The 22,170-nt window shown below is 40.0% G+C and overlaps 3 protein-coding genes across 3 annotated transcripts; all 3 read left to right on the forward strand.

The window, feature by feature from the left end:
• Nucleotides 1–4,162: 4,162 nt before the first annotated feature.
• On the forward strand, nt 4,163–5,358 carry hoxb6b (homeobox B6b). Its single transcript, XM_067245021.1, has 2 exons — nt 4,163–4,586; nt 5,105–5,358. Exons 1-2 carry the CDS (start codon nt 4,163–4,165, stop codon nt 5,356–5,358), a joined length of 678 nt encoding a protein of 225 aa, XP_067101122.1.
• A 1,037-nt stretch (nt 5,359–6,395) lies between these two features.
• On the forward strand, nt 6,396–7,684 carry hoxb5b (homeobox B5b). Its single transcript, XM_067245087.1, has 2 exons — nt 6,396–6,969; nt 7,437–7,684. The coding sequence occupies exons 1-2, from the start codon at nt 6,396–6,398 to the stop codon at nt 7,682–7,684; spliced, it is 822 nt and encodes a 273-aa protein (XP_067101188.1).
• A 7,858-nt stretch (nt 7,685–15,542) lies between these two features.
• LOC136950034 (homeobox protein Hox-B1b-like) lies at nt 15,543–20,307 on the forward strand. Its single transcript, XM_067244121.1, has 4 exons — nt 15,543–15,557; nt 16,807–17,407; nt 17,742–18,013; nt 20,149–20,307. The coding sequence occupies exons 1-4, from the start codon at nt 15,543–15,545 to the stop codon at nt 20,305–20,307; spliced, it is 1,047 nt and encodes a 348-aa protein (XP_067100222.1).
• Nucleotides 20,308–22,170: the final 1,863 nt, after the last annotated feature.

The following is a 22,170-nucleotide window of genomic DNA, read 5'->3' on the forward strand; positions in this document are numbered from 1 at the left end:
AGGCTATGTAGAATATTTGTAATATTTTGAATTGTGAAGTGATGTTGGTTCAGTTCCCTGGGGCATTCGGGAAGACAATGGGAAATAAAGTTTCACAACCAAGACATCTCATATCTCCGTGTATCAAATATCTTCTCTGCACTGCCTCATCCCTTGCTCAAGCACTAATTTGCTTGATAATATTGCTAAAACTATTGTTGTAAAGGAACTCCTGTAGCCTATCAAAATTTTAATTGGGTGGATCTTACTTGACATAGTCCTATCCTTGAAATGATCACTATAGCAAAATAGGTTGGAACTATTTGCAAAAATCGCCTATTTCGTAAGGAAGGCTATTTTAGCCGTTAAACTATAGGGCTAAAGCTACATGCTGAATAAATAATCCCATATAAACAATCAATAAACATTCCTTTTGCAATCAAATGTAGACTATATTACAACAAATAATCAAATTCGCCCCACAACAATTAATAATAAACATTTATTTGTGGAAACCATTCAAGGTTCTGAATAGAACCCAAGGTTATTTTACGGAACCCCTAAAAAAGCTTCTATAGGCCTACCATCTTTTGGTTGGGTAAAAAGGAATCGAACAGGGTTATTTCAATGAACCCCCCAAAATATTCCATGTAGGACCTTTAAGGGGTTCCATAAATGAAGCAAGTAAAAGAACCCTTTTTGGTTCTACATAACAATTTATTCCAAAAGTGTGTATATTAGGCTACTAAACTGGTAACTCCAAAATTGTAGGTTGAAGTTTGAGAATTAAACGAAACCTAGGCTAACCAGAAATATGGACGAGGCAATAATGAGTTCACTAGACCAGTCTATATTTAAATCTTTCCATATGGGCCTAGCTTTAAACTAAAATGGACCGATAGCGTATAAATAAAGGATGGAATGGGAAAATACAACTGCAAAATGAGAAATAGTAGGCCCTAGCCTATAGACTACTACGGAAAATACGTTTCAAATCGGTTATATCTAAGGTTTAGGTATTTTGTGCCAGGTCATTTAACGTGAGGCCTGCAACCGTGAAAACTCTGAGGTCCTACTATAGTAAAACATTTACATTTTGATTTTTGTTTCGTTTTATTGTCAATCGAAATGTAGGATTTATAAGCTATAATCAAGGCCTAGAGTCAACCAAAATAGCCTGACATCACAAACATAGACTACGCATAAGCCTCGGTAAATCAGCATATATTAGGCCTACTTTCTTTGTAATATAGGCCAATTGCTTTATTTGTAATAAATAGAAACTAGGCCACATGCGTAATCATAAGGATTTAGTTTTATAGCCTACCTATCAATGTCATAAAACATTGTATTAGTATTGAGAATAAAATGGTGTAGCCTAGCCTAAGAGAAAGTGTGCACATAGCCAAGACTTACGATAGTCTACTTTATAGACACATCTCTAACAATCATCTAAGGACCTATAAAAAACGAAATGTTAGTTTTATCATCTGTTATTGAAGTAGGCCTAATTCTATCAATTCGCTTTGTTCAAAACAAAATTGCAAAAGAAAAGAGGCCTGTTGGCCCATTTCATCCTATAGGTGTGGAATACAATGAAAACCGCAATCTATTGACAGGGAATTCGTGGCAATGCTTTAGATTAGGAGCTGTTTGGTAAAATTTACAACTTTGCAACGGAACTTTACGACTGTCTGGGCACGAGGATTGGCTGAGGTTTGTCATGTGGACAATGGACGGGAACTTGTTTCACATGAGGTTAAAATGTAGCTGCCTTTTTTTTCTAACGTTCATTTAGAATCTTAACATCTTTGTCTCATGGACTTTGGCATTATTAGACAATGTTAAAAGGAATGTGTTCCGTTGGTGTGTAGCCTACTTCTCAAAGATGGACCCACTGCGCATTATCTGATGAATACAGTCAACCCGCTATATTCGCGAATCTCCGGATGACGGAATCGTATTTATGCTTAAACTAGTTTATAGCCTATTTTGTATTAACTAAACCCTGGTGATACAGACACATCAAATGAAAAACAAGACTATTATGGCGGAGTGTGGCCTTATACCCACACTGGAAATGATGGATTATCAACAAAGGTAGGACAGATTCATTTCCGACTATACAGCCAGAACCCTGTATCACTGTATTAGGAATGAGTATCAAAGGCTTGTAAGAGATCTGAGAATGGCAGAAAATTGTAGGCTACTCTTTACAAAAATCCCTGATAATAGGCTAGAATTAAAAGCCTGAGAGCTGTCATGGAGCGTTTGGTAGGCTGTAGCATTTCCATGCTTGCTACGTAGCTGGCAAGATTGCTTTACCATTGTATGCTGGCCACCACGATGTGATAACAAAGGGAAGAATCACGACGCATGAGTTTGGTTTTTTTATTTTTTATTTTTTTTTCTCTGTATTTTCCATTAATAGCCTAGATGTCAACAGTCAACCAGTTTCTTAAATTAATTTAATTGATCACAGCTGCATTTAGGCTGTGATGCATTACTGGCACATCTAGGCCTATATCGTGACATTATCTTCTTCGTTTGTATTATCGAGCCGCCTGTATCCTGGAAATGTTTGCAAAGGTATTTTTTTTTAGCTCATATAGCCTAGTTGGCCTTGGCCAGACTGCATCCTGCCTGTTATTTCTTTCTCTCTTTAGTGTCATCTAGTGGCAACAGTAGGTAGGCAATTACATTTGTTTTAAGACAGCTTCAAGCTACATGCGTCAAATGAAGCTCGGTAATACATTCTCACCGTACAAAATGTTAATAATTAGCCTACATGGGAAACATTCCTAAGAATTTAAACGATATAAAACTCAATTGCCACCCTCGATGATCATATAGGATATTGGATGTATCATATAGTTAAATGACAGGTTTATTTTATTCCACGAAAACATCTATAGGCCTAATCCTCTTATAGTAAACAAAACTACACAATATTGAAAAGTACTTCTACTACTAGGCCTATAAATTAAACGACTAATAATACCTTATTACATTTTCTTAAACAAAAAATAGATCTCCTATTTACTTTTTGCTTTAGGCCTAATGCAGAAAATATTAACGTGCACGCCATGGTTCTATAGGTTTTAGTTGTGTATAGGCCTACTTTAATATAGGCCTAATAATAAAAAATACTAGTACTACTACGACAAATGGGCCTAAACGTATTGTTATTATCACTAGCCTAATATTAAACAAAGTATTGATGACAACACTGATGAGTGTTTTTTTAATATTTTTTATATTAAAGTGTCCGTGAGAAATCTAGCCTATATGCCATACCTTTACATAGGCTATATCGTAGGCCTACTCATTGCCATCGTTTATGGTACGTGTATTTCTGGGAATAGCATATGTCTTTGTCACACAGGATAATTGTTATAGGCTACTATCCGGGTTTTGGTCAGTTGAGAAACGTGCCACCAAAACCATTTCCAAGTAGGCTAGACTATAATTTATGCAGCGGTGCTGATCCTGTGTTGTTATTTTCCAGTCACTATTGGAAACGAGAGGCCTAAAAAATAGGAACTATATGTTAACATGAATGAATACATGTAGGCATATGTTTACAACCTCTGTGGATATGACATTGTTTGAGCCACTTTGGATGTGCTGACACTCACTGAGACGAAATAGAAGCGTTATCTTCTAAAGTAGCTAATGTCAAAGAAACTAGGAAGAGCACGAGGCCTATGTGATCATTTAATTCAATAATGGAAACAAGAAATCGAAAAACATAAATGTAGTGAGTGTGCGTGTGTATTTGTGTGTGCGTTGAGTAAACACGTAATTTACGTGCGCTGATGCAGTGATGAGCTATATCGAATCCTTTATTTTTACAACGAAATCAAGTATTTTTCATACGGAATGTTTGTGCATTTAGGTCAGAATAAGTCTTGTCTTTAATCGACAAAGATGTCTGAGCGCTTCATTTCGATTCAGTGGGGACCCCTGTGCGCAACAAGAGCCCCCCATGGGTGCAATATTGCAACCACAGAAGTCCACGATTGGCCAGACGCTGATCAGATGGTACAGTTCCCCTCTGTATTCAGTGGCACCTCGCAACCCCCTTCAGCTAAAACCAAATCTCGTATAAAGTAATGGCAAAACGACTTGGACTATAAAAGACAACAAATCATATCCCTTGGAGTATTCCGTTGCCCAACCAATGAGTTCTTACTTTGTTAACTCAACTTTTCCTGTTTCTCTGCCCGGAGGACAGGATTCCCTCCTGGGTCAGATACCGTTATATTCTTCTGGATACACGGATACTTTAAGACACTATTCCAATGCTACATATGGAGCTGCCAATATGCAAGAAAAGGTTTACCCTTCTTCGTATTATCAGCAAACTACTGGTATCTATAGCCGACCTAGCACCAGTGCTCCCTGCGACTACGCAACTGCTACTTTTTACAAGGACAGTGAAGGCTCGTGCGCTTTTGCAAATCGCGAGGAGCAGCCGCTCTTTGGAACTCAGGATCAGCGCAAGTCCGATTGCCCCGAGCAGAATGTAAACACCAGTGCGGTTGAGGACAAGTCCTCCTCTTTGGTTTTTCCGTGGATGCAAAGGATGAATTCTTGTTCTGTTGGTAAGTAAACGTTTATTTCTAAATAGCTTATGTGCATTTAGTTATTTGCCTTGAAATGAGTTTAGCCTAGCCTTTGCTCCTGTAGGCTATGCCAATGAATCAGGTGACTTTACTGATGTAGGCTGTCTTTCGCCATGATACATTGTATCTTGTTATTTTGTCTGAACCTCATCCTCAATATTGACAATCGTAACGTTTGAATGCAATACCGACACGTTGGGTGGGCTATTCAGATGGTTGATAGGAACTGAGAGTCTAAATATGAGGCCAATTAATCACGCAAATTATACGGTTTAATATACGATTGTGGTATTAGTTCTTTGAGCATATTTGATTGATTAGTCTACATAATGTATATCACCAGGCATTTGTTAGACAAGTTAGACAAAACGCCGAAATGACTGTGGCAGTATAGGCTACATCCATTAAATGTAGCCTATATAAGAATATATAGACTTCTTATTTTGTTACATGCTGCATACTTGACAGATTTAACCCATGTTTACTTTTATTTGCAGGGACATTTGGCAACAGTGGACGCAGGGGCCGTCAGACCTACACTCGGTATCAGACTCTTGAGCTTGAGAAAGAATTTCATTTCAATAGGTATCTCACGAGGCGCCGCCGTATCGAGATATCCCACGCTCTTTGTCTCACAGAACGTCAGATCAAGATTTGGTTCCAGAATCGTAGAATGAAGTGGAAAAAGGAGAACAAGATAATGAATTCTTCAAAGCCCAGCGACGAAGAAAAAGAGAAAGAGACGAGTTAAATTATCACTGTACAAAAACAACACAAAACAATAGCCTATGGCTGCCAACACTGGCCTAAGTTCAAACCCATTGTTTATGTTGTTTTGCATCTAATTCATACTCTACAACGGAACACGTTTTAGAGATTTGTTTAGAATAGTCTGATATTTGCACGATAAAATAAAATCTTTATGCTACCATACAGGTTTTCAAAGTTTAGTAAAAGTGTGTCAAATGAAGAGTCCACATCCTGAAATACCTGTAGGCCTACGTGTATATTTTTTACTGTAATTTAGAAGATCTGTTTCCCAAGAAATAGTCGTGCTATTTTTTCATGCCATCAAAAGGCTTTGGCCTACAGTGTTTGTCGTATTGGCTAGTGGTTGTTCCCGCATTTATTTGGCACAGCAATAGCCCGTATACAATTGCAACATGTTTTGTAATCTATAGAAATAGCCTAAACCTGACATGTTATTTATTGTGTTAAAGGAGTTGTGCAGTTGCACAACTGGGTGACGTGTGCAATATTTTGTTTTTGTTTAAATGTAAAATACAAATAAAGCATTTTTGTTCATTTGTGTAATTAGTTCGTGCATTGTCTTTCATTTGTCAGTATCAAACCATAGGTAGACATACTATTGTTGTTCGATCTATTCATAGTTTAGTTTATGTTTCACAGAATTAAGGATAAAGAAATAAAGGAAAAATATTATTTTACGAACTTCCACAAGCAGTTACCTATATTGCCAGTAGATGACGCTCTCTGCCTACATGGATCACAAGGCGCAATGGGGAGGCACCATTGACTAGCGTCTAACGACCATCATTTCGTCATCATTTGTAACCATAGAGCATGAATTACCTCTTGAAGTCATCAGTGAGAATTTACGACTGGTCAACAAAGGCACGTGATTCTGGAACGCTCTCCCATATTTGGCCGCATACCTGGCAAAGTACAGTAGGCTTCATTGCTATAATTCATGATTACATCATAAATCGTGAAGCAAAGGATTATAGCGACAAAGATCTACAAATCGACGCTTTAAAAACCAAGCAAATGAGCTCTTACTTTGTTAACTCGTTCTCAGGACGCTACCCAAATGGCTCCGACTATCAGTTACTAAATTATGGCACTAACGGCGCCGTGAACGGTACGTTCAGGGACCCTGGCACCATGCACTCCGGGTCTTTCGGCTACAACTACAATGGCATGGACCTAAGCGTAAATCGCACTAACAACAGTGGCCACTTCGGGGCTGTTGGAGATGATGCCCGTGGTTTCGGCCCGGACACCCGCTACAGACAGCAGGACTGTTCCCTTGCGTCTCCAAATTCTGTGCCGTGCGCCACGGCAAACCGCGAGTCATTGGAACTAAAAAGCCCCTCTCCTTCATCTGACCGGACCACGACCTCCAACGGCAACAATCTCAACAAAGGCAACAAAACACATTTCAGTGAGATTGAGGATACCGGCGTTGCCTCCGAAACCGAGGAAGGCGCACATAGCAGCAGCAGCACTGTCGCCCGAGCGCAGCAACATCAAGAATCCAACGCAACCTCTACCACCGCATCAAGTGACTGCCAAACGCCACAGATATTCCCTTGGATGCGAAAACTACACATAAACCATGGTAAAGCCAACATATGGCCTACTTATTTTGTTTTGTGGTCTTGCTGTCGATTGGGTAGCATGCTTTCTATTGTGGTTCACCTCAACTCAATTTTACGATAGCGTCATAAATCTGTCAAGTGTTGCATGAACTTAGTGTGGTCAGTAAGGATGTGTGAAAAGCCAACGGTTGCTAACTGGTCAGTATCTAGTTTGTATGGGGTCCAGTTCTTAAACTCTCGTAGAGGCATTAAATGCGAAATTCGTCGTCAAGATAAAATGTTGATGGAATAGTCATCTGGTTTGTGGTTCAAAGTAAAATGGGCAACATCGGTGTGTGATATTCAGGTGGAACTGTGAATATGTGGTGTGCCTCTAGCATGTGCACATCCTCCACAAGCATGTGCCTGTTTGTATCTATAACAGTACATTGTTTACCCTGTCTTGTTGCAGTAGTCCTTTCTAATATGGATTTTTCATACAATTTAGATATGACTGGACCTGATGGGAAAAGGGCCCGAACAGCCTACACCCGCTACCAGACACTAGAGCTGGAGAAAGAATTTCACTTCAATAGATACCTAACCCGACGGCGAAGAATAGAGATAGCTCACACGTTGTGCCTCTCAGAACGACAAATTAAAATCTGGTTCCAAAATCGAAGGATGAAATGGAAGAAGGACAATAAACTGAAAAGTATGAGTCTTGTCACAGGAGGTAGCGCGTTCCATAACTGAGTTCAAACTACGAGATGACATGAGGAGAATCCAGAGTACTGTAATGCGCAGCACCTTTCAGCATGTTGTGGTAGACAAATTATTCGGTGGTGTAAAACACGCTATTAGTTTGCCGTTGTGTTATAGTAGCTTAGTTTTGGGGGGAAATAAGAAATGTGAATATTTTGAGTTATAAGTGTCGTACTCAGTTTACTCTCGGGTGTTGTCGTGTTTCACGTGAGCTCTTTATTGTGTAACTTCATACAAATACAGGTGTAAATTAAGTGTACAGTAAATGTCCAAACCATATGCTGCTCTTCATTGAATGTAAACCTATTGGCCTACTGTAAAGATGATGGGACCATTCAAAGCGCTTTAGTGTAAGTTTTAATGCTATTTATGCTTGGTATTATCTTGTGGTCAGACCATAATTTTGTAACACTCCCATGCGTAGCTAAAGGTCATTTGTGCATCTCTATACTTAGAAGTAACTAGACTATAATATGTTAAACAATGTACATGTATTCAATATTCAAATGTGAACAGTTTGTAGTGGACAAGAATGGGATTATTCGGGGTATAGACGGCAACAGTGATGTAATACTTTTTTGCCAATGAGCTTTTTGTATTTGTATGTCAATTTAGAGCTTGAAATAAAGTTTCTCTCAATCGCAAATGTGTACCCTTTAGGTATCGTTGCAGTTATATTTAACTAATACGTCTTTTCGTCACGCAAAAAAATATTGTGGTTTTATAGACACAATTTTTGAAAGAATAAAATGAATCATATATTCTGAATTATTCTGCAAACCCAGCATGTAAAACTAGGCCTAAAACATGTGTGCCGTGTGCTCGGCCTATACGACGATTTAGCGCATGCAGATCTGCCAATTCTAACATACCGTCAAAACTTTTAAACTTACCTGTTCGAGGTATGGCATGTGGAATGAGTGTCGTTTTCTAATCAAATCGAGTGTTGCCTAGCCCATGGGCACAAAGTTAGTAAAACCCTCCTCGCCAAAGACCACATACATCTGTACTGACTCGGTAAAGTCACGTGGAATCCATAAAGTTCTTTTTATGGTTTTAGGGAGTAGACAATGTACAATATAATTCACATTCTTGAATGAAAGTGACGGGTTAACTGCAATAAGGGGACCCACAGGATGGACCGTTGGCCTAATGCATGTGTCCGGGTGTTATAGGTGTGCCTGCTTGTTTCAAAACTTTAGACTTAATTTAGATTTACAATAAGTTGTAATGTTTTTCAAACGTTGTAGATACCATGTAGTCTCAGGCACATAGGTAACCTGAACTTAAATACTAGAGTAAGTTCCGGCTGCAATTTATGTATTGAATGAATAATATATCGCCCGGGAAACGTGGAAGCTTAGGGGACATAATAGCTCGAATGTATGACTGGAATTTGAGCAATATTTGTATTTCAATTTGTATCTAAAATTGTTGTAATCTGGCACTCTAAATAGTGTTTTAGTTTTGGAGATTAGAGTAACATCACGTCATATAGGCCTAGTCTACACAAATGTAAAAAACGCCTACCATATTATGCAAAATAACAGACCTTTTTCAAAACTGTAGCCCATTTTTGAGAGTATCTTAACAATTTGAATCCAAGAGGGAAGCTTCAATGGGCTAAATTGCAATATTTTGCATTGGGTTGAAACAGTTCCATATATTCATAACTATTAAGTAGCCATTTAACCAGGGTAATGACTATTGCATATTGATAGTGGTAATCAGTGCCGGATCTCATCAATAATTCATGGCTACGGGGATCATCGCGAGGTCAGTAGACGGGTGCCACAGATGCAGCCAAAGCAAAGACTCAGACTCGGGCTCGAGGCTCTTATTCAGAAGTCTGTGCCCAAAGTGAAAATAGAGGAAAATATTTCTCTTATTTGAAGCATATTTGTCATAGAAAAATTCAGATATTTTTGGTTTATAAGGTCATAAATTATACAGTATATAACGTTTGATAAAGTATACGTTACGTAAGCCTATATGTAATAAATTAATTTAATGTTGTAAATAACCTTATGGACGCCTATTCGTTAGCCTACATATCTAATGATAATTGAGCAATATGTGGCAAAACAATTGCAAGTGATCTAAACAGCGTTGAACAAGAATATTTGGAAGAATATAAATAGGCTGAAGTTAATATTCTCAGTACAATGACAAGCCTACTGTAACGCACCCCTGACACCAGCAGAGTGCGCTTTAGGCCAGTGCCGATTTATGGCTTTTGCTTTAACTCGGCCGTTCATTATACATTATAAAGCAAATGTATGCCTGTATAAAGACACATATCCAATTAATTGTTCAAAAACTGAGCCACTTTAAGTGAATACTATAGACCATTTGAGGTTTCTAAAACGTGTTGGGCTATAGCCAACATTTTCGAAGCCCCATGCAGGGAATAGGCCCCTGTCCTTAGGTCCCTGTTTTTGAGGAAGTACATTACTCATTATCATCTAACAAGTCAGATATTGTTAATGTGTGTGAGGCTTTGAGGACGGGGTCAGACTCAGGGCACAGCGTCTAACAAATATTAAAATGCCCTGTGACACTCAGCGCAGTTTATCAACTGTTGTCCAATGAAGAAATTAATCAGACATATGGACCTAGACTACTGGATTTGTTTTTTGAGAATAACGACACGGCACATATGTTTCTATAACAGCAACTCTCTTTGAAGAGAAGTTGGTGTTTCTAAAGAGGTGAAAGGAATGCTGATACTCGAACATTATAATTTGTGAGGCTTTATAAATCCCCATAGAAATTGTAAAATGGTAGGTCAAATCATCATATTGATATTTGAATTCAATCGTGTGTTGCAATTGCAGACACTGTCCAATTGAAGTAGACTACTGAAGTATCATTACATTTGACTTTCACCTTTGGCTGTAGCCAAAATACATTTCAGATTTCAAGGTGATCAAACGGCATTTTAAAACAGTGGTTTGGTGATTTTTTTTCTTCCAATTTGTCTATATTTCACATGAAGTAATTTGGATTGTTTGGTTACTTCCAAATACATGTCATCTATATATACCCTGTAGATCCGAATTTGTGTGAACAGACATGCATCGCAAATTCGTGTCTTGGGGATTATGTAGTTGATGACGCTTCGCCTCCGAGGAACAGCTCAATCATTTAGAAGAACTCATTGGTCACATAAGCTTTTTTTTTCCAGAAAAATGTGTCTAAGGAATAGTACAGGCCTCAATATAGCATTTTGGCAAATGAATGCAGACCCACAATTCGGAATTCGGTAAGTGTCAATGTTGATTCCAAATTTAGCCCAGACCAGGCCGCAAACAACAAACAACGCGACCATACGTATACATATTAATTCACACACACACACACACACACACACACACACACACACACACACACACACACACACACACACACACACACACACACACACACACACGCACACAAACTCTCTCTTTTTACGTTTGAAGTAGATACATTTGTCGTATCTTGCTGTGTATGGATTTCATCCTGTTTCTGTTAATCTCTCAGTAGGTCTATATGTATAAACTGTACCGAATATTTTCTTGCACCACCACAATAAATGTCACCAAAAAAGACCCCGTTCCAGTACAGAAAAAAGGTAGGCCTACAGTTAGCCTATATATTAATAATGAATTAATACGTGAATTTACACGTTATAGAGCAACTGATGTCATGCTTATTTAGCTTCAGGTAATTGTCAGAGGGATATCCCCCATGCAGTCGAAGGGAGATGTTTGCATTGTTGAAGCACTTTGCATTATGTCGCCATGCATGCAGGACATCTAAGGGCGGAGCCTGGACAACTCTGGAGTCTAACTCAGACACGGGAACCACATGGCCTTTTAAAGGACTGCGCACAGGGCACACAACTGCCAAAAGCATGGGGATAAACAAAGTTGAGGTAAGTTTTAACAAATCGTTAAACCACACATCTTCGTAAATGAAGGGTGGTGTAGAAGCCATTTAGAACATAGAACACATTTTTCAGGCCTTCTAGCCTTCCTCTTGTGGGAAATTAATCAGCAAACATGCAGATATACCAGAAAGGCTATTGTAAGTAAGTAGCAAATGTCAAGGAAGTTATTTGGCAAATTCAATACTGTATGGCATTGAGAAGCATAGCCTATCTATTTATTTTTTGGCAAGTTATGGGAAAGATATCAATATGAAACATTAAAATGTAATTGAAGTATTTTTCACACCGTGCCCTGCCCTCTGTCCTCAACATGATCACACAGTCGTTTTGATGTACAGTGATATATGCGTGATGTGTAATGCCGACCATCTTTATACATAGGGGGCATTTGAGCTGTTCATCTTGAGATCCATAAGTGGTTGTATTAATAATTTTTTGTAGTCGCCAGGTAGCCTGTCAGAGGAGTCACAGGCCTAGGGGTCTCATAACCATACGTACCTTAAACCTTTTAGTTAAACTGCTCAAATTAATAATGGGGTATTTTCAACACAACAACCATCTTTTCAGCACTAGTATTTACAACTATAGTTATAAGGGGGGGGGGGGGGTCCTGATGTTTGTTATGGGGAGCAAGACATAGGCTAAATGTATTGTATAGGCCTATAGAAGTCCAGGCCATAGGTCCAGTGTTCATTGTGTTTTTATAATGGCATTACAACTGTTCAACTTGTTACAACATATGTGATTTAGGGATGGATGATCAAAGACAGTTTTCCTTTGTGTTACTTTGCATTTTAGTTAAACATTACCTCTCCTGCTTGGGGTAGCCTATTACAGTATAGCATCCTGCTTTCTCTAACGAATGAATCGAAGTGATTGAGTTTTTCAAATTGAAAGATGAACATGAGAGATCAAAGCCCCGCCGGACCGATATCGATCCGCCAGCAGCAATCCTAAAGGAAGCAGCCTTGTGATCCTCCTCACCTCTTGTCAATGAGAAGACATGGACAGTCAAACGGCAGATGTTGAAGAGTTTCCCGTTTACACAATTGCTTTCATATAGCCTGAATACTTGCAGGTTATGGCGTCCAGACTAATATTTAAATTTGAACGAGACCAAGGAACACGAGCCTATAGCCCACTGGCATGAGCTTATCTGATGTTTTCTTACACAAGTCCTGTGCTTATATTTCAGACAGCTTTCTCGCTCGAGATGCTCAACAGGAATCTTTTGAACAATCTCATGGACTTCATGCATGATTCATGAAGCTCGAGACCGCAGCCATATGCCATGATGAAAATTCTATGTCAATTAAAAAAAGGATAACTGTGATAGCAATGTGTGTTTGTTAAGTGTTTCAAACACACTTGGATCCATCCATCACAAAGTAGGCCTATAAGAAAATGTATTTGATAAACACACTGTCTGGCTCATGGGCTAACAAGGCACTAATCAAAAGCATCTGTCTCGATCCCACGTAGCCTATACGTTTTTACAATGAAACAATATATTCTTAAAGTTTATATCCTGGCAGCTAAAGCACCATGCGTTCATCTATGCAAATGGACAAATCTGCTTCAGCCGCACATTTGCTGATTCCGTATATGTTTGCAACATGTTAGCTTTACACAGACAATGTCAGCGAGAATTCCACACCACTGTTGCAGTTCGTTGCTTGTAGGCTGCCAAATTTTCGTTCCGCAACCTCTTCATTCGGTAGCGGCTATACCGATGAACTGGATGCTGGACTCGGATTACAAAAGAATGTCTTATTTTTTTTCAAATTGCATTAGCTATTTGTATAATAAGCTATGGATTTAAATTTCATCGTATATTATTGTGGCGCGCTCCATATTTGCAGTTAAGGAAAGACGGGTAAGAAATTTGCGTTGTTGTTCGCTGTGATTTATGACTCCAGCACAGTTCAAGCAGAGTTCATAAAGCTGCATGCCTCTATACAACTTAGCATTCGTTGTCACTTCAGAACAGTTGTTAAAATTGAACCATATCCCTTTTTATTTAAGACTGAATGATTGCACGCTGCCATTTAAGAGACGAGCTGCGCCTTTCAATTTTGATAGGCTATAAATGCAAACGGGGTTGGCTGCATGTTAGATACAATTGGAAATAACAAACATCCATAATAGATTATGGTATTATTATTTTATTAAATGTTTACTTTACTTTTCATGCACTCACCGCCCATGGCTTTTGTCTGACTGACAACGAATTGGTTGTGATTTTGTGATTGCGTTCTATCCTATATTTCGTTGTATTCTTCCTCACTTAGGCCCAGTGAGACCTCGCATAAACACATTGTGACTTCCCAACTAAATGCTAAATATATTAACCTACTATTAAAAGTTCTAAACATGAATGTATAGCCTAACAACAATCGCCAATAACCTGATTAGCAAAACCATAAAAATATGGAGGCACGCACAGAGGAAGCTAAATATAAGAGTTCATGTCATGTTTCCTTATGTTTAGTTTATTCTTTATGCTTGTTATTGTTATTTCTATCATCCCTTAATAGTTCAGTTTGAAGGAAAATAAAGAGGGGTACAAACCAACATATCCAGTGGTCGCCTCGTCGAGAGGTTGCTATTCATGTCATGATGCTATTGAGTTCATAAGATGGATCATGCTGTCACCTCCCTTATTTTGTGTGTTTTTTTCTATTACCTTTCAGGACAGAATTCAAGAGGTCTTTGAAAAGAAACAACCACGTGATATCTGGGTGCCAATGCTCCATCAGAAGGTCAAAAGGGTGCCGGTAGCTAGTGAGACCTTTCTCAGAAATGCAGAGAACTATACACACCGACTCCATAACGCTTTACCAAGGTGTCAATGGACTTGAATACGACTCACAAGCCCACCAACCCTTGGCGCAACTGGAAAGCAACCACAAGGACTTGAGTAGTGTTTTTCAGTCATTTGACAACATCAAATCGCAGCTCAAATCAAAAGGGAAAACACCAAAGCCAAATGTCACAGAGAACATTTTTCCTTGGATGAGAGAGTCGAGGCATTCAATCCAGAAATCTAACAACAAATTATCAGATGGTGTGTATGCAATTTTGCAAAAAGCTATATTGTCATTTATACGGTTATTCTGTGGTGGAAATCATGAGATCACTGCAGCAACATGGGTGTACTGATATAGGCCTACCTCAAATTCGCAGGTACCCTTTTTATGCATTGTGTTAACCAAATTTTTTTAAACATGATGCATTTTATTTTATCTCGACAGACATCTCCAGAGACGAGAAAAGTCCAACGACTGCCTCCACCTCCAAAAGAGCGCGCACTGCATACACTAGTGCTCAGTTGGTGGAACTTGAAAAGGAGTTTCACTACAACCGTTATCTGTGCATAACTAGGCGATTGGAGATGGCTAACTCTCTCAATCTTAACGAGAGGCAGATTAAAATATGGTTTCAAAATCGGAGAATGAAGCACAAGAAAGATGAAAAGTTTAGAGGGATATGCTCGCATAGCCCGACTCTCTCTAACCTAGGCTATATTGATATGGGCTGTGATTATAATAAAATCGCCCCTCCATCTTTAAAGACTCAGAAAAACACAACAGGGGTGGCACCAGCCGGCCAAAATTCGATGAAAGTCCACCCGTTCCTGCAAATGTGTGCAGCTTCAAAATATGATCCCAGCAGTGAACGGGACGTTAGTATTTTTCCCAATCATAATGACCCCGGGGTCTCTGTTTATGATATGACCTGTAACATCTCCATGGCCTCCTCTAATAGTCCCACTGCGCAAATGACATCCAGGCATGAGCATGAATTCAGCGATCCAAACACTTCATACTTGACAAGGCATTATTTCTCTCAAGATAGAATCATGCAAGCCCCAAAACTTACTCATTTGTAACACTTTTGGAAGACGTAGAGCCAATGCAAAATTCTTCTGTTGAAATTAAAATCCTTGTTTGAACCCAATTTCATCCACTGAAAGAACATATCAAGTTTTCAAGGCATTTTATGAACTGAATTCAAACATCACAAAATGAAATGCAGGGTGATAAATGCTACTTTTTGCAGATACAAATAACCACTAGACGTATAACGTATTTAATTGGTAGGCTATTACTTTTGTATTTAATAGGGCACCTTTAATTTATGACCTGGTGTGTTATCATTTACTATTATATTATTTGTGAATACAAGTGTAGTTCATTACATTGCAAGAATTAAAATCATCAATTTTGATTAATTTTCAGGCTTCATGGTAGCTAGTAAGCTTTGGCAGCAAGGTATACCTTTCTTTATCACTTCACAGTCGTCGGTGCTTTGTTATTGAATTATAGCCACAACCTAGGATCTACGGTTATTGTGCTTTTATCGAGTGTTACATAACAGCCATTGCTCACAGCCGTTCATCTCCTAAAGTTTATAGACCTAGGCCAGTCTACAACTCTCCTGATTTACAATTGGACTTAATCTGCATTTACTCCGTTAGCCTATAAATCCGTATTGTTGAATATAACAAACCACACAATTAGTTTCTTATAGGCACTATAAATTATCTCTCAAAGGTGGTCTTTTGTTCCCTCTCTGGCAAATTGGAGAACAAGCTGTCAGTATTTTCGAGTAGATCACATAAATCCAAATTAGTGCTGCAAATAAAGGTAAAATACTGTATTGACTCTATAGCGACATATTAATTTATCACATGATCATTTACATCCCTAAAAATGTTTGGGGGTCAACCAACATTTTATATTCAGATTATTTCTCATTCGAAGCCGGTTTTCTTTAACCCAAACATTTAGGCAGGCTTCTACATTCACCATGGCATGTGACATTTTTTTAGAAACTAATTACTAAAGTTTGTTCATGCTATCCCTCTTATAGCCAGTTTTATCTAAGAATCCTAACAGATGTGGCTTGATGTTTGTTATCAGATGGATGGGTGAGTTTGATTGAAGCGTTTGTCATGTAAATGTGAGACGTTTGATGAACGACCCTATGTCTTGACAAACTGCTGTAGGTCCATTTTCATTGGCGTAAATTAAGTCACGTGGTCTGACACTAAGGTGATATGAGCGTGGTAGGCAGTTTTACAGCTTTGACATACTACTTTGAGGTTGTAGGGCACTGGGTATACCAATTAACGTAGACTGACCCGTCTTCATCAATTCTTCCAAAACAATACAAGATGAACTCCTACTTAGATTACCAAATTTGTAACAGGGGAACTAACATATTTAATGCTAAGTCCGGACTTCACAATCTAAACCATGGATACATGACGTCTTTATCCAACAACTCATGCGCAACAAGTGATAGCTGGGCCGATGGGCGGTTGGGAATTGGTGGTACCTCGGCACCACATCAGCATCAGACTTCGAGCCATCTTCTCCACCAGACTCAGTTGCACCATATCAATCTAGATATTCAGTTTGCAACATCAAGAAACTCTATGTATGGTGGGCAAGTCGGATCTACTTTAGACTACGGACATCACCAATACGCTCTCAGTCAGGAACAGGAAAGATTCATTCAGTTGCCAGGAATTCCTGTCTCGGCAACTGGAACAAACATGGCTTCTTTGGCCGAGGGAATTTGTGGTCAAGGATTTGCTCCGGGGAGCCAGTATCACAACTACAGCAGTGGGGAGTCGGGACAGCGGGACTATTTGGAAAATACCTTCTCTAAGTTGCCTTCCCAAGACAATGATATTGATTTGGAAACTTGCGCAGAGCAAATATCCAAAACTTTCGACTGGATGAAAGTCAAGAGGAATCCTCCTAAAACAGGTTTGTTTACCACTGAGACAGATAACCAATTACATTTCAGATTGCAAAGCAAAGGTTTATGATTATAGTTTACTTTTAATAGGCTATAGCCTATAGTTTAATGTGTAGCCGTTAACTTGCATTTTGTGTTGCTGTTGCGTAAGACCTTCACCTTTACTCAGAGGCCTTGTCTCTTATAGCCTACAGGTAATTTATTCGAATGTATGCTATATGTCATTGTTAAAGCCAGATGTTGAGCCTACTTGATCCCATTTTTGTCCTTATTTGCACTGAACCAGGCGCATTTGCTTTCATTCCATTAGTTTTTCATCCACACATTCATTCATTTTTACAGCGAGCGCATCTGAATATGGAGTCTCGGGTCAACAGAATGTAATTCGCACCAACTTCACCACAAAGCAACTGACGGAGCTCGAGAAGGAGTTCCACTTCAACAAATACCTAACCAGGGCTCGGCGAGTTGAGGTAGCAGAAACTCTCGAACTCAATGAGACGCAGGTAAAAATTTGGTTCCAAAACCGAAGGATGAAACAGAAGAAGCGAGAGAAAGCAGGAACTGCGTTAATAAACACCAGAGCAGAATTAAATGCACCAGTGGAGGACAAGGTCTTAAAAGTCATTACACCTGATTCGTCTCCAAACTCAAAAAACAATAACTCTGAACCGTCTTGACAAACTGATGTTTTACACATTATCTTGTTTGTAAGGGGGTGAAATTTGTATATAGTCGATTGTACTGTCTATTAATGGAATTGCCAGGGTCATTGTTTTGCTTGCACTATTTATTTACAGGGTATTTCACAAAATAACTTTTTGTCTTTTTCAGAAGAAAATGTGTAAGGTTTTGAAATGTTATAGGGCCAGTTGGCCAATTGAATTCATTGTATGTGAGATACATGTGAAAAGCAGTTAAGGAACAGGAAATGTATTGGCCTTTACATGTTCTGTTCATGTTAATGTTTATTTGTATTGTATATTTGTTGAACCCTCCACCCCGATATACATTTTCTTTCCAATCAAGGTTTGGCATAAGCTTTTATGCATTATTATATTAAATATTTTAACGTTACTGCATCTTTGGGTCTTAGTTTTGCAAAGTAGAAGTTTCATTAATTAATTTTTTTAATTAATATGAGGAATTCTTTACTTCACAATTGGGTGAAGGGGGCAGGGGTTGGAGTGGTCCAAGTGACCTTTTCAACTCCAAATATCTCCAGGGGTTCCAAACATGACAACAAACTCCAGGGCGCCTGGTTTAACACTAGATTTGTTACCCAAATTCTGTTAGTTTTTCTGTCACAGTACAGATTCTCACCCATCTTTCCTGTATGATTTTTTTTTGTGTAGAGAAAACTATTTTCCTGACCTTTCATTGTACACTATGCATATTAGATTGGTGTGTTGACCTCTAACACATTTTTGTGCAACTGATAGTTTAACCTTTCATGCCCTTTTTGTGGATTCACCTTTTCCTAAAAGTTTGCAAGGGCTTGACAACCCTGCATCATCCGCTGGGGGGATAGGCAGTCTCAATATTTGCTCTGGGTGTTAGGTTTGCACAGTTTCTTACCCAGCACACTGTCCTGTCAGTACCCTCTCACCAAAGCTGAGGTTCACCTAAAGTTCAGACACAAATGTATTCTTGCCTGTCAAAACTTTCAGAAGTAACTTTCCTAATGCCTGTTTTTGTGCCTTTCCACTTCCTTTCCCCCTCTCAACTTTCACTTACAATGAGCTGAAAGTGACTCATACAAGTATTTGCAATAAGTATTTTAATTTTTTGAACACAAAGTTAGTTGAAACATAAAACTGTCTATTACAATGACTTGGAAAGATATGTTATAGGTTGTAGATTACCTGTCTTTTTTACATTTTCCCACAATTATAAAAGCCTTGTACAAGCGTAAGAAGGTCACAAGGGGAGGGTGGATTCAGTGTAAGACAACAGACATGTCAACACAAGGGATCTAGGATAAGTAAAAGTGTAAGACTTGATTCCAGAGGTGGGATCCCCTGCCATCTTGGTGGGTAATACCTCAGAGCTCCCACCAAGCTCTCCATCTGGAGGTGACAGAGTCAGCGATGGATTTGGCACCATGGAGACAGATGTGCATCATGGGAGGTAGAAGATGTTTATTACCATGCAGCCAGTGTGGCACTACACCTCTTACTGGAGAATGTAGGGCAAGGGTGGGGCGGTGGGGGTGATGGATTCAGGGACAAGCAAGGTGACACAAGCTCAGAATAACACACACAATTGGGGATATAGTATAATGCTACAGCATGGAAACCATTAACAAATGGTGACAGGTGTTTACTTTTGGATGCAGGCTTGTACCATGGACTCTGTTGATTTTTTTCTTCTTCTGAGGTCAAATCAGTGTCTTGTGTCCCCCATGCTGGTAGCAGTTGTTACAGGCTCCTTTACAAGTCTAATGCCAGGCTCACTTCCTTGGTCTTACTAGTTCCTCTGTCAGATGTCACTCTGCAGGGACCCCAAGCTTCAAAGAGACCAAAGAAAGCTCTTCACACAGTATTCATGTGGTAGAGGCTTGGGGGCTAGCACATGGGTGTATATCAATCAAAGCCAAAAAAATGACAGACAAATGACAAGGCAAAGGTCAGGGATGACAGAATTCAGTTACACATTTGGGTTAGAAAGGCCTCAAATATGGCCAGCAAGGCCTTATGGTGAACAGCACAGGCAGGACAGCTCCTTCACGCTCCCTTTGTTATGGCAGGGATTCCTTTCAGCCAGTGTAGGCGGTGACTGTCTCAACAACCCTCCCCCTCCTCCTAGTCAAGTTCTATTCAATCTGGGACCCCCAGCCAACCTGAAGACCTACCCTTCCTTGTCCTCCAGCAACTGCATCCCATTCTCTCCCCTATCAGCACAGTAACAGGGAGAGACAAGTGGCTGGGCCAGGGTTAACGTCTCAATGCTCACTGGGATTGCCTCTAGTTTCCAAATAGCTGCCCTAATAGTTATCCTCTGTGTCTGTCAAACCGCCATGTCTGTGTGGTGGAAAGGAAAACCAAGAATAGCAGAAAAAGCAGAGTAACGAAGCAGCACGATGAAATGATGATGGGTGGTGAGGAGAAAGGGCTGCGTCCGTGACCGGTTTCCATAGCATACGTATAAAATGCTGTCACAGAATACATCCCCACACGCTGCACCTAGTCTCTCTGCAAGAGATGTTCACTCTAAAGAGGCTGGCTAGTACTTGGGAGTCCGGGAGAAAACCAGAACTCAATCAGTGTCACGGCGCATGGTTCAAAGGGGCCAATTCGATGCTGCCAGGAGGTTGAAAAATGTAAGGTGACAGTTCATTTTACCGGTGACAGTGTGTCAGTCTCGCTTGCTGGTTCTCCAGTCAATTTCCAGCAGCGTGCGGTGAGCGCTGAGTGTTGGCAGAGAGACACAAAGCCCCCCTCCTCCACGGCTTTATCATCGACCTCACTCTGCTTTGTATTCCAATTAACTGGACAGAGGGAGAGGCAGCGATATGCAGGATCAGAGGCAGCTAGTTTCCTGGCATCCTTCCAGACCCCTGTTCCCCACTATAAATACCCCAGTGAACTGCTGTGCTCTCTGCTTTCTCCTCTCTTCCTTTCCTCCGCTCGCGATGAGAGCCAGCTGTTCCAAGGGAATACCTCACAGATTCATCATTTAAAAACCGCCTCAAGGGACAGTGTCGGAACAGTGAAAAATGCATCTTTTTCATACCTGCATACATCATTTGTAATAGTGGTGATCCTTTCGTAGAAACCCAGCTCGCAAACCGAAAAAATACAAAATATTTTTGGGTCAATGATACAAAATGTAAATTTTTAGATGATTTACAAAAAAAGTCTGGAATGATATTTCACTCTCTGGGCTTAGACCTAAATTTGCCACACCAGCCTACATTTCCCAAACCAAACAGGGTTCTGTGGACTGCACCTGCTGTCTTTAATCCATCATCCCTTTTGATCCTCCAAACCTGTCTGAGCACTAGGAGGAAGGCACATACAATGATTTCCTTGGAAATCCTTAAAGTAAACTACCTCTTTTTTATCTCCTTGACCAACACAAACATTTCCCAGCAGCCTCTTAAGCATCAAGTCAAACGTCTATTCAACTGTGCTTTTAAACTGGCTGTGAAAGGTTTGACAAGGAAAGACACTTTAAAGCAAAAAAGGTTTGTTTGTATGCTCACCGCTGCCCACGAGCAAGCTGAAAAACAGGCACAGACCCATTACTGCTATAGCAGTTCAACAACCGCACTTCCGCGGTGCCTGCCTGCCTATCTTGAGAAGGTATTGTAGTGTAAAGTGTGTGTGAAGGGGGGTGTGTGTAAGCTAAATACACTCTCCATGCCCTTAGGTTGCTCCCGACTCTCTCTCTCTCTTCTGACTATCAGATCAGAGAGACCCCACTGTCCCCCCCCCCCGCCCCCCCCACTGCAATGCAAATGAGAAGGAATGCACTGATAAAAAAGGTCTGATTCCAGAGATGAGAGGGGAGAAGACAGAGGGAGTGAATGCTGAAGGCATTTCTCGGGGGGATGAGAGGTGGTGGAGGCTGTGTTGGTGGTGGGAGATCATAGCAGGTTCCCCTCAGCAGTCCAGGCTTGTGTTTGATAGCCCCTTTTGTCGCTCTTTCAGTGCTGCATTGTTGGGCGGTGTAATCCTGACCAGATTACAAAGGGCCTCCTCTTTCATATGTGCTAACCCAGCAGGCAGGTGGGGTAGACTATGGCGGAAAGGGAGGGAGGGTTCCT

This window comes from Osmerus mordax, chromosome 10 (genome assembly GCF_038355195.1).
Source record: "Osmerus mordax isolate fOsmMor3 chromosome 10, fOsmMor3.pri, whole genome shotgun sequence".
In the NCBI taxonomy this organism is placed as follows: domain Eukaryota; kingdom Metazoa; phylum Chordata; class Actinopteri; order Osmeriformes; family Osmeridae; genus Osmerus; species Osmerus mordax.

Coding starts and splice junctions, on each gene's coding strand:
- hoxb6b (XM_067245021.1), top strand. CDS start 4,163: ATGAGTTCTTACTTTGTTAACTCAACTTTTCCTGTTTCTCTGCCCGGA. Junction 4,587..5,104: donor GATGAATTCTTGTTCTGTTG/GTAAGTAAACGT, acceptor TTTTATTTGCAG/GGACATTTGGCAACAGTGGA.
- hoxb5b (XM_067245087.1), top strand. CDS start 6,396: ATGAGCTCTTACTTTGTTAACTCGTTCTCAGGACGCTACCCAAATGGC. Junction 6,970..7,436: donor AAAACTACACATAAACCATG/GTAAAGCCAACA, acceptor CATACAATTTAG/ATATGACTGGACCTGATGGG.
- LOC136950034 (XM_067244121.1), top strand. Junction 17,408..17,741: donor GAGGAATCCTCCTAAAACAG/GTTTGTTTACCA, acceptor TCATTTTTACAG/CGAGCGCATCTGAATATGGA. Junction 18,014..20,148: donor ATGCACCAGTGGAGGACAAG/GTCTTAAAAGTC, acceptor TTGTTATGGCAG/GGATTCCTTTCAGCCAGTGT.